Source organism: Rhinoraja longicauda, chromosome 19 (assembly GCF_053455715.1).
Source record: "Rhinoraja longicauda isolate Sanriku21f chromosome 19, sRhiLon1.1, whole genome shotgun sequence".
Classification (NCBI taxonomy): domain Eukaryota; kingdom Metazoa; phylum Chordata; class Chondrichthyes; order Rajiformes; family Arhynchobatidae; genus Rhinoraja; species Rhinoraja longicauda.
The window spans coordinates 28,441,439-28,453,561 of NC_135971.1; the positions used below are offsets into that span (position 1 = coordinate 28,441,439).

Consider the following 12,123-nt stretch of genomic DNA (forward strand, 5'->3'; position numbering starts at 1 on the left):
GGACCTTAGGTCGGGCGAAAGCTCGGCGCAGAAACCCCTTACAAGTTAAAACTGGCATGTAACAAAGGTAATGTCACTGTGGTGATGGGGGATTTCAATATGCAGGTAGACTGGGAAAATCAGGTTGGTTCTGGACCCCAAGAAAGAGAGTTTGTGGAGTGCCTCCGAGATGGATTCTTAGAGCAGCTTATACTGGAGCCTACCAGAGAAAAGGCAAATCTGGATTTAGTGTTGTCCAATGAACCAGATTTGATAAGAGAACTCGAGGTAAAGGAGCCGCTTGGAGGTAGTGATCATAATATGATTTGTTTTAAACTGCAATTTGAGAGGGAGAAGGTTAAATCGGAAGTGTCAGTGATGCAGTTGAACAAAGGGGACTATGAAGGCATGAGAGAGGAGCTGGCCAAGGTTGACTGGAAAGGGATCCTAGCAGGAATGATGGTGGAACAGCAATGGCAGGAATTTCTGGGCATAATCCAGAAGATGCAGGATCATTTCATTCCAAAAGGGAAGAAAGATTCTAAGGGGAGTAGGAGGCAACCGTGGCCAACAAGGGAAGTTAGGGATGGAATAAAACTAAAAGAAAAGATGTATAACACAGCAAAGAGTAGCGGGAAGCCAGAGGATTGGGAAACTTCATAGGACAACAGAAGGAAACAAAACGGGCAGAAAAGATAAAAGGGTCTGAAGAAGGGTCTGGACCTGAAACGTTACCCATTCCTTCTCTCCCGAGATGCTGCCTGACCTGCTGAGTTACTCCAGCATTTTGTGAATAAAAAGATAAAAGGGTGTCGGATAAGAACAGCGGAGCAGTGATATTTAAAGTCAGACTGAATTCTATAGTGGAAGAGGATGGGGGAATGGAAAGAGGGCAAATAAAACAGAAATATGACGTGAGGACAGATGAGTGTACAGAGGAGGGGTGATGGGCAAGGGGACTGGAGAATGGGAGAAATGTGTGCTCTGGGGTGGCAGGATGGGACAGTGGAAGGAGAGGTGGCAGAGGGGGCTATGACTTGACATTGGCGTATTCAATGTTCATAGCGCTGGACTCACTCTTGCAATTGACAAAGCCCAGGACAGAACGTTCACTGTGGGAATGGGAAGGACAGTTAAAATAGTTAGCGACTGGAGATCTAGCAGATCTTGGCGGACCAAACGTGTTTACCGAGTCGACACTTGGTCTTGCCGATGTACAGGAGGCCACATCAGGGACACCTAATGCAGTAGATTAGGTTAGAGAAGGTGCACGTGAACCTCTGTCTCACCAGGAAGGACTGATGGAGGCCCTGGATGGAGGTGAAGGAGGTATAAGGACCGGTGTTACATATCCAGGTTGGGAGGTAAAGGATGACTAGGTGTGGGATCCTGCCTTTGACAATTACAGAGGCCTTTGTAAACCTCTGGAGCGGTTTTACAATCGCCCACCCTGGTTAGACAGCATCAGGCAAACTCACTCCAGGAGCAGGACACACACACTGCGTGGTCTAGACCCACAGTACACGGTGGTACCCGGCACTCCTCATACTTGTAGCAGGAACAGAAAGCTGAGGCCTTGCTACTGGACCAGGTGAATGTGGGACCTTCCACCAGCCAGTCCCAACCCTGCACAGAGATCAGCCCCGTTAACCTGTCCCGTACTGACCCCAGAACACAGTGGTCGGCCTCTCCAGACCCTCGTGCTCCACGTGGCAGGAGTACATGTCTCCCGGGCTGGGGGTGAAGGTCAGGTAGGTGAACCTCTGGAAGGAGTAATCATTCTTCAGGTAGTACTCTGTGGTGTTGATTCCCTCGGTCACGGGCTCATCGTTCCGTTTCCACTTCATGTTGATGCTTGCAGGATAGAATCCGTCAGCCAGACAGATCAAGGTGTTGGGCTGACCCCACTCCACGGGATCCTCGGCATACATGGCAGCCTGAGGGGGAACTGTGGGCAGACAGGGTGAGAACAGGTTAACCAAGGTGACAGGACACCTGAGGGGGGGGGGAGGGGGGGGGGAGGGGGAGGGGGAGGGGGGGGAGGGGGAGGGGGGGAGGGGGGGGGGGGGAGGAGGATGGGGGGGGGAGGAGGAGGGAGGGGAGGAGGATGGGGGGGAGGAGGAGGGGGGGAGGAGGATGGGGGGGGAGGAGGATGGGGGGGAGGAGGATGGGGGGGGAGGAGGATGGGGGGGGAGGAGGATGGGGGGGAGGAGGATGGGGGGAGGCGAGGATGGGGGGGAGGAGGAGGGGGGAAGGAGGATGGGGGGGAGGAGGATGGGGGGGGGAGGAGGATGGGGGGGGAGGAGGAGGGGGGGGAGGAGGATGGGGGGGAGGAGGATGGGGGGAGGATGGGGGGGGAGGATGGGGGGGGAGGAGGATGGGGGAGAGGAGGATGGGGGGGAGGAGGATGGGGGGGGGGGAGGGGGGGAGGAGGATGGGGGTGGAGGAGGATGGGGGGATGGGGGGGATGGGGGGGGAGGGAGGGAGGGGGAGGAGGATGTGGGGAGGGGTGAGACGGAGAGGAGGGGTACGGGGCCGGAGGGGGGATGGAGAGGAAGGGTATGGGAGGGATAGATGGAGAGGGGGGGTATTGGAGGGAGGGATGGAGAGGAGGGGTAGGGTAGGGGAGGGGGGAGATGGAGAGGAGGGGTACAGGAGAGCGGGAGGGGGATGAGGGGAAATAGAGGGGTAGGGGAGGAAAAAGAGTAGGAGAGGGGGAAATAAAAGGGACAAGAGGTGGAGGACATGGTGGGATGGATAAAGGGAGATAAAGAAGGAGAGGGGAGGGGGAGGATGAGGAGAGGGGGGGATGGATGGAATGAGAGGGGGTGGTGAGGGGGTAGAGGCAGCGGGGAGAATAGGGGGGAATAGGGGACGGATAGAAGGAGAGTGAGAGGGGAGGAGGAGGGAAAGTGAGAGAGGGTGAGGAGGAGAGGAGAGGGAAGGGGGAGGGGAAGGGGGAGGGGAAGGGGAGAAGAGCGGGGAGGGGAGGTAGATTAGGAGAGTGAGAGGAGAGGGTCGGGAGCGATGGGGAGGGGATAAAGAGGGGAGGAGGGAGGGGAGGCGATGAGTAAGTGAGTGGGAAGGGGAAAATGGCGGAGAGGGGGAAGATGAGGCGAAAGGTGCGAATGGAAAGGAGGGTTGGGGTGGGGGAGGTGGTGGAGGGGGATGAGAGAAGAGGGGGAAAGGGATGGGGTGAGAAGGGGAGGGTAGTGGAGGGTGCAGGGAGAGGAGGGTTGGGAGAGGAGGGTTGGGAGGAGGGAGGGGAGAGGGGATGGGAGAGGGGAGAGGAGGGTTGGGAGGAGAATGAGACAAGGGGAGAGGGAAGGGTAGGGAGGAGTGGTGGAGTGGAACTGACGGGGCAGAGAGGGGGGTGAACTGGTGAGGAGAGGGAGCGGGAGGGGGAGAGAGAGGGATGGGAACTGGTGAGGAGAGGGAGTGTGAGAGGGAGTGAGAGGGATGAGGATGGGATATGAACATCCCCACCCTCACCCTCATCGCTGGTGCTGCCAGGCTCCTGGTTTCCTCATGACTGTGTGGCCAGGTGAAGCACTAAGTGTAAACGTGCTGAATGTGGATCCTGGACGTCCACACCACCAGCAAGGTAACTGGTCCCTTCACACGGATGCGGCGACCATACATTCATGTCGCCATGCTGAGAAGGTTGAGCTTGTTTGTGGTGGTGAGGGATGCTGACGGGATGTATGTCAGGCTGGGATGGCAACTGGTCGCCGCCTGGCCCACAGAGAACAGCCCAGACCCAGTGCATCACAGCTCCTCACGCCAGTGCCTGCAGTCCATCCTCACCGGGACCACCCGTGCACAGGCTGTGATACTGTGGGCCGGGGGGGGGGGGGGGGGGGGGGGGGGGTGATGGGGGCCAATAGACAATAGACAATAGGTGCAGGAGTAGGCCATTCAAGCCCTTCGAGCCAGCACCGCCATTCAATGCGATCATGGCTGATCACTCTCAATCAGTACCCCGTTCCTGCCTTCTCCCCATACCCCCTCACTCCGCTATCCTTAAGAGCTCTATCCAGCTCTCTCTTGAAAGCATCCAACGAACTGGCCTCCACTGCCTTCTGAGGCAGAGAATTCCACACCTTCACCACCCTCTGACTGAAAAAGTTCTTCCTCATCTCCGTTCTAAATGGCCGACCCCTTATTCTTAAACTGTGGCCCCTTGTGTCCAATCCCCTAATTATCTTATATGTTTCAATATGTTCCCCCCTCATCCTTCTATATTCCAGTGTATACAAGGCTGGGGGGGGGGGGGTGATGGGGGCTGGGGGGGGGGGGTGATGGGGGCCGGGGGGGGGGGGTGATGGGGGCTGGGGGGGGGGGGGTGATGGGGGGCCGGGGGGGGGTGATGGGGGCTGGGGGGGGGGGGGTGATGGGGGCCGGGGGGGGGTGATGGGGGCTGGGGGGGGGGGGGTGATGGGGGCTGGGGGGGGGGGGTGATGGGGGCCGGGGGGGGGGGGTGATGGGGGCTGGGGGGGGGGGTGATGGGGGCCGGGGGGGGGTGATGGGGGCTGGGGGGGGGGTGATGGGGGCTGGGGGGGGGGTGATGGGGCGGGGGGGGGGGGGTGATGGGGGCCGGGGGGGGGGGGTGATGGGGGCCGGGGGGGGGGGGTGATGGGGGCCGGGGGGGGGGGGTGATGGGGACCAGGGGGGGTGGGTGATGGGGGCCGGGGGGGGGGTGGTGATGGGGGCCGGGGGGGGGGGGTGATGGGGGCCAGGGTGTGGACAGGGACGTGCGAGGGACCGGGCTTGTGCTACAAGGGGAGGGGAGGGGGAGCGGCTCCCTGTCCCGCCGGCGCCCGGTAGCGGACAGCCCGTGTTGCCCGGCCCCCGCCCACCCCCCCCCCCCCCCCCCCCCCCCACTTCTCCCCCTCCCTCCCTCCTCCCTCTCTGCCTCCCTCCCCCCCCCCCCGCTGACCTTTGGGCTCCCGGGGCTCCAGTGCGACTGGTTCTTGCAAACATTGAGACTCTGTTTTATTTGGGCCATAACAGCCGAGATCCCCGCCTCTCCCCCCCGCATCGCTTGGCCCTGCAACTCTGGGATCCGCGCCACCTCCTTCTTCAGCTTGAAGTCCATGTACAGAACCTCATCGTTATCCACCAACACGTCAAACTGCTGGTCCGGGCTGCCGTCCTGCACCATGTACACCATCCGTTCCTCATGCCGGTCTGTGTGAGACAAGGGCAACGAGTGACAGCGAGCACAGCAAGGGGAGGGGGACAGGGAGAGAGGGGGGCAGGGAGGGAGGGAGGGGGAGAGGGAGGGGGGGGAGAGGGGGGGAGGGGGGGGGAGAGGGAGGGGAGAGGGAGGGAGGAAGGGAGGAGGAGGTGGGGAGAGGGGACAGGGAGAGGATGGTGGGGAGAAGGGTGAGGGGGAGGGAAGGGGAGAGGGGAGAGGGAGGAGGAGGAGGAGGGAGGGTGGAGGGAGCGAGGGGGAGGGACGGTGGAGGGGGAGGGGAGGGGGGAGGGAGGAGGAAAGGTGAGGAGAGGGAGGGACGGGAGAGAGAGGGAAGAGGGAGGGAGGGGGAGGGAGGGGGAAGATGGAGGGAGGGGGAGAGGGGGAGGGGGAGGGGAGAGAGAGGGAGGGGGAGAGAGAGGGAGGGGGGAAGAGGGAGGGAGGGGGAGGGGAGAGGGAGGGGGAAGAGGGAGGGAGGGGGAGGGAGGGAGGGAGGGGGAGGGAGGGAGGGAGGGGGAAGAGGGAGGGAGGGAGGGGGAAGAGGGAGGGATGGGAAGAGGGAGGGAGCGAGGGGGAAGAGGGAGGGAGCAAGAGGGAGGGAGCGAGGGGGAAGAGGGAGGGGGGGGAGAGGGATGGAGGGGGAGAGGGAGGGAGGGGGAGAGGGAGGGAGGGGGGAGAGGGAGGGAGGGAGGGGGAGGAGGGAAGAGGGAGGGAGGGGGACGAGGGAAGAGGGAGGGAGGGGGAGAGGGAGGGAGGGGGAGAGGGAGGGGGGGAGAGGGAGGGGGGAGAGGGAGGGGGGAGAGGGTGGGGGGGGGATAGGGAGGGGGGGAGAGGGTGGGGAGAGGGAGAGGGGAGAGGGAAGAGGGGAGGGGAGGGGGGAGGAGAGGGGGGAGGAGGGTGGGGAGGGAGGGAGGGAGAGAGGGATGAGGGTGAAGAGGGGGGTGAGGGAAGAGGGAGGGGATAGGGAGGGGGAAGAGGGAGGGAGAAGAGGGAGGGAGGGGGAAGAAGGATGGAGGGGAAGAGGGAGGGAGTGAGGGGGAGGGGGGAGGGGGAAGAGGGAGAGGGAGGGAGGGCAAGAGGCGGGCAGGTGGGAGGGAGGGGGGAAGGGTGGGAGGGAGGGGAGGAGGGGGGGAGGGAGGGTGGGGAGAGGGGGAGGGAGGGAGGGTGGGGAGAGGGGGAGGGGAGGCGGTTGGGGATATGGAGGGAGGGTGGGGAGAGGGGAGGGAGGGAGGGTGGGGAGAGGGGGAGGGAGGGAGGGTGGGGAGAGGGGGAGGGAGGGAGGGTAGAGGAGGGGAGGGGGAGGGAGGGGGAGGGGGGGAGAGGGAGGGAGGGAGGGAGGGGAGAGAGGGAGGGGAGGCGGTTGGGGAGATGGAGGGAGGGGGAGGAGGGTGGGAGAGTGACGGGAGAGGGAGGGGAAGAGGGAGGGAGGGGAGAGGGATGGAGGGGAGAGGGAGGGAGGGGAGAGGGAGGGAGGGGAGAGGGAGGGAGGGGAGAGGGAGGGGAGAGGGAGGGAGAGGAGAGGAGAGGGAGGGAGGGGAGAGGGAGGGAGGGGAGAGGAAGGAGGGTGGGGAGAGGGAAGGGGGGTGGGGAGAGGGAGGGAGGGAGGGTGAGGAGGGTGGGGGGAGGGAGGGTGGGGAGGAGGGAGGGAGGGATGGAGGGGGTGGAGGGGGAGGGGTGAGAGGGAGGAGGGAGGGAGGGAGGGAGGGAGGGAGGGGGAAGAGGGAGGGAGGGGGAAGAGGGAGGGAGGGGGAAGAGGGGGGGAGGGGGAAGAGGGAGGGAGGGGGAAGAGGGAGGGAGGGGGAAGAGGGGGGAGGGGGAGGAAGGGTGGATGGAGGGAGAGGAAGGGTGGAGGGAGGGGGAGGGAGGGAGGGGGAGGAGGGAAGGAGGTATGGAGGGGGTGGGCGAGGGGGAGGGGGTGAGAGGGAGGAGGGAGGGTGAGGAGAGGGAGGAATGGGAGGGAGGGGGAGGAGGGGGGGGGAGAGGGGGAGGAGGGAGGGGGGGAGGGAGGGGGGGGAAGAGGGAGGGAGGGAGGGAGGGGGAAGAGGGAGGGAGGGGGAAGATGGGGGTTGGAGGGAGCGAGGGTGGGGGAGGGGGAAGGAGGGAGGGAGGGAGAGGGAGGGAGGGGAGGGAGGGAGGGAGGGAGGGAGGAGAGGGGGGAGGGGGAAGAGGGAGGGAGGGAGCAAGAGGGAGGGAGCGAGGGGGAAGATGGAGGGGGAAGAGGGAGGGGGGAAGAGGGAGGGGGGAAGAGGGAGGGGGAAGAGAGGGGGAAGAGAGGGAGGGGGAAGAGAGGGGGGGAGGGAGGGGGAGGGAGGGGGGGGGAAGAGAGGGGGGGAGGGAGGGGGGGGGAGGGGGAAGAGGGAGGGGGTGGGGAAGAGGGAGGGAGGGGGGGAAGAGGGTGGGAAGGGGAAGAGGGAGGGGGAGGGGGGAGAGGGAGAGGGAGGGGGGAGGGGGAGAGGGAGAGGGAGGGGGAAGAGGGAAGAGGGAGGGAGGGAGAGGGAGGGAGGGGGGGGAGAGGGAGGGAGGGGGGAGAGGGAGGGAGGGGGAGAGGGAGGGAGGGGGAGAGGGAGGGAGGGGGAGAGGGAGGGAGGGAGGGGGAGAGGGAAGAGGGAGGGAGGGGGAAGAGGGAAGAGGGAGGGATGGGGGGAGAGGGAGGGAGGGGGAGGGAAGAGGGAGGGAGGGGGAAGAGGGAGGGAGGGGGGAGAGGGAGAGGGAGAGAGGGAAGAGGGAGGGAGGGGGAGAGGGAAGAGGGAAGTGGGAGGGGGGGAGAGGGAGGGAGGGGGAGGGAAGAGGGAGGGAGGGGGAAGAGGGAGGGAGGGGGAGAGGGAGGGGGAAGAGGGAGGGAGGGGGGGAGAGGGAGGGAGGGGGGAGAGGGAGAGGGAGAGGGGAGGGAGGGGGGAGAGGGAGGGAGGGGGAAGAGGGAGGGAGGGGGGGAAGAGGGAGGGAGGGGGGAAGAGGGAGGGAGAGGGAGGAGCGTGGGGAGAGGGAGGGAGAGGAGGGTGGGGGGGGAGAGAGGGGGGAGGGTGGGGAGAGCGATGGAGGGGAGGTGGGCAGAGGGAGGGGGAGGAGGGAAGGGAAGAAGTTGGGAGATGGAAGAGGGTGGGGAGAGGAAGGGAGGGGGAAGAGGGAGGGAGGGAGGGAGGGGGAAGAGGGAGGGAGGGAGGGAGGGAGGGGGAAGAGGGAGGGAGGGAGAGGAGGGAGGGAGGGGGAAGGGTGAGGGGGGAGGGAGGGGGAGGGAGGGGGGGGGAAGAGGGAGGGAGGGGAGAGGGAGAGGGTGGGAGGGGGAGAGGGAGGGAGGGAGGGAGGGAGGCGGAGATGGAGGGAGGGAGGCGGAGGGAGGGAGGGGGAAAGAGGGAGGGAGGAAGGAGAGGGAGGGCGACAGGCATGGAGGGAGGCGGGCAGGAGGGAGGGAGGGGGAAGGACGATGAAAGAGGCAGGGAGGTGGAGGGGGGAGGGTGGGGAGAGGGAGGGAGGGGGAGAGAGGGTGCGGGGAGAGAGGGTGGGGGTGAGAGGGAGGTGGGGAGAGGGAGGGAGGAATGCCCGGAGAGGGATGGAGGGGGAGGTGGGGAGAGGGAGGCGGAGGAGGGTGGGGAAGAGGGAGGGGGGAAGAGGAGGGTGAAGAGGGGGGGAAGGGGGGTAGAGGGGGGGAAGAGGAAGGGAGGGGAAAGGAAGGGAGGGGGAAGAGGGTGGGGAGGGAAGGAGGGGGTGGGAAGGAGGGGGAGGGAAGGAGGGGAGGGAAGGATGGAGAGGGAAGGAGGGGGAGGACGGGGAGAGAGGGAGGGAAAGGGTGGGGGGAGGGAGAGGTGGAGGGTGGGGGGAGGGAGGGGTGGAGGGTGGGGAGAGGGAGGGAGGGGGAGGGGGAGGGAGGGAGGGGGAGAGGGAGGGGGGGAGAGGGAGGGGGGAGAGGGAGGGGGGGAGAGGGAGGGGGGGGAGAGGGAGGTGGGGAGAGGGAGGTGGGGGGGAGAGGGAGATGGGGGGGAGAGGGAGGGGGAGAGGGAGGGGGAGAGGGAGGGGGAGAGGGAGGGGGGGAGAGGGTGGGGGGGAGTGGGTGGGGGGGAGAGGGAGAGGGGAGAGGGAGAGGGGAGAGGGAAGAGGGGAGGGGAGGGGGGAGGAGAGGGGGGAGGAGGGTGGGGAGGGAGGAGGGAGAGAGGGAGGAGGGTGAAGAGGGGGGTGAGGGGAGAGGGAGGGGATAGGGAGGGAGAAGAGGGAGGAGAAGAGGGAGGGAGGGGGAAGAAGGATGGAGGGGAAGAGGGAGGGAGTGAGGGGGAGGGGGGAGGGGGAAGAGGGAGAGGGAGGGAGGGCAAGAGGCGGGCAGGTGGGAGGGAGGGGGGAAGGGTGGGAGGGAGGGGAGGAGGGGGGGAGGGAGGGTGGGGAGAGGGGGAGGGGAGGCGGTTGGGGAGATGGAGGGAGGGAGGGGAGAGGGGGAGGGGAGGCGGTTGGGGAGATGGAGGGAGGGTGGGGAGAGGGGGAGGGAGGGAGGGTGGGGAGAGGGGGAGGGAGGGAGGGTGGGGAGAGGGGGAGGGAGGGAGGGTGGGGAGAGGGGGAGGGAGGGAGGGTGGGGAGAGGGGGAGGGAGGGAGGGTAGAGGAGGGGAGGGGGAGGGAGGGGAGGGAGGGGGAGGGGGGGGAGAGGGAGGGAGGGGAGGGAGGGGAGAGAGGGAGGGGAGGCGGTTGGGGAGATGGAGGGAGGGGGAGGAGGGTGGGGAGAGTGACGGGAGAGGGAGGGGAAGAGGGAGGGAGGGGAGAGGGAGGGAGGGGAGAGGGAGGGAGTGGGGAGGGAGGGGAGAGGGAGGGAGGGGAGAGGGAGGGAGGGGAGAGGGAGGGGAGAGGGAGGGAGAGGAGAGGAGAGGGAGGGAGGGGAGAGGGAGGGAGGGGAGAGGAAGGAGGGTGGGGAGAGGGAAGGAGGGTGGGGAGAGGGAGGGAGGGAGGGTGAGGAGGGTGGGGGGAGGGAGGGAGGGTGAGGAGGGTGGGGAGAGGGAGGGTGGAGGGAGTGAGGTGGAGGGAGTGAGGGGAGGGTGGGGGGAGGGAGGGAGGGTGGGGAGGAGGGAGGGAGGGATGGAGGGGGTGGAGGGGGAGGGGTGAGAGGGAGGAGGGAGGAGGGAGGGAGGGAGGGAGGGAGGGAGGGAGGGAGGGGAAAGAGGGAGGGAGGGGGAAGAGGGAGGGAGGGGGAAGAGGGAGGAGGGGGAAGAGGGGGGGAGGGGGAAGAGGGAGGGAGGGGGAAGAGGGAGGGTGGGGGAAGAGGGAGGGAGGGGGAAGAGGGAGGGAGGGGAAGAGGGAGGGTGGGGGAAGAGGGGGGAGGGGGAGGAAGGGTGGATGGAGGGAGAGGAAGGGTGGAGGGAGGGGGAGGGAGGGAGGGGGAGGAGGAAGGAGGTATGGAGGGGGTGGGCGAGGGGGAGGGGGTGAGAGGGAGGAGGGAGGGTGAGGAGAGGGAGGAATGGGAGGGAGGGGGAGGAGGGGGGGAGAGGGGGAGGAGGGAGGGGGGAGGGAGGGGGGAAGAGGGAGGGAGGGAGGGGGAAGATGGGGGTTGGAGGGAGCGAGGGTGGGGGAGGGGAAGGAGGGAGGGAAAGATGGAGGGGGTGGAGGGTGAGGGGTTTGAGGGGAGGGGTGAGAGGGAGGAGGGGAGGAAGGAGGGGGGAGGGAGGGAGGGGGAGAGAGGGGGGTAGGGGGGAAGAGAGGGAGGAGGGGAGAAGGGAGAGGGAGGGAGGGGAAGGAGGGTGGGAGGGAGGGGAGAGGGAGGGAGGGGAGAGGGAGGGAGGGGGAGGGTGTGGAAGGGAGGAGGAGGGTGGAGGGAGGGGGTGGAGGGTGGGAGAGGGAGGAGGAGGGTGGAGGGTGGGGAGAGGGAGGGGCGAGGGAGGTGGAGGAGGGTGGGAAGAGCGAGGGGGGAGGGAGGGAGGGGGAGAGGGAGGGCGAGAGGCATGGTGGGAGGTGAAAGAGGCAGTGAGGTGGAGAGGGAGGGGGGAGAGGGGGAGGGTGGGAGGGGGAGAGAGGGAGGGGGAGAGAGGAAGGGGGAGAGAGGGAGGGGGAGAGAGGGAGGGGGAGAGAGGGAGGGGGAGGGGGAAGAGGGAGGGGAGAAGAGGGAGAGTAGGGAAAGAGGGAGAGTAGGGAAAGAGGGGGGGTGAGAGGGAGGGGGAGGGGGGAGAGAGGGAGGGGTTGGTTGGGAGGGGGGAGAGGGAATGAGTGAGGGAGGGTGGGGGTAGGGGTGAGAGGGGGAGGGGAGGGGGTGGGAGGGGGGAGAGAGAGGGGAGAGCGACAGAGGGGGAGAGGAAGTGAGGGAGAGGGAGTGGGAGACAGAGGGGGGAACGAGGAGGGAGGTAGGGAGGGTGGGTGGGCGAGGGAGGGTGGGGAGGGGGAGGGAGAATGGGAAGGGGAGAGGGGGGAGGAGGGTGAGGGTGTGGAGAGAGAGGGGGCAGGAGGATAGGTATGGTGGGGAGAGGGAGGGGATTGAGAGGGATGAGGGAATGGGAGGGGGAGAGGTAGGGGTAAGAGGTAGGGATGGGGAGAGAAGAAGACGGAGGGAGGGCGAGGGACGGAGGGCGAGGGAGGAAGGGGAGGTGCGACTGTGGGAATAGGAGGGTGGGAGGGAGGGGAGAAGGGTGGGAGGGAGGTGAAAGACGCAGGGAGGTGAAGAGGGAGGGGGGAGAGAGGGAGAGTGGGGGAGCAGATGAAGGGGTGGAGAGGGGGTGGGAGGGGGGAGATGGTGGGAGGGAGGAGGGAGTGCGAGGTGGTGATGGGGGAAAGTGAGGGTGGGGCAAAGGGAGGTTGAGGGGAGAGGGAGGAGGGAGAGGGTGTGAGGGAGGAAGATGGGAGGGAGGAAGATGGGAGGGAGAGGGAGGGGAGTGGATGCCAGAAGGAGGGTGGGGGGGGGGGAGGGGCAGATGGAGGGAGGGAGGGAGGGAGGGAAAGGAAGGTGGAGATGGAGGAGGGATATAGTGGAAAAAGTGGGAGGTGGGGG

General features: G+C 66.4%; 1 protein-coding gene across 1 annotated transcript in view; it reads right to left on the reverse strand.

Annotated features, from left to right (window-relative positions):
• LOC144603207 (RLA class II histocompatibility antigen, DP alpha-1 chain-like) overlaps positions 1 to 12,123 on the reverse strand; it is a 70,446-nt gene that overhangs the window by 35,326 nt on the left and 22,997 nt on the right. The window contains 3 exon segments of the mRNA XM_078416397.1: positions 1,646 to 1,927; positions 4,919 to 4,928; positions 4,931 to 5,169. Coding sequence (XP_078272523.1) covers positions 1,646 to 1,927; positions 4,919 to 4,928; positions 4,931 to 5,169 — 531 coding nt within the window.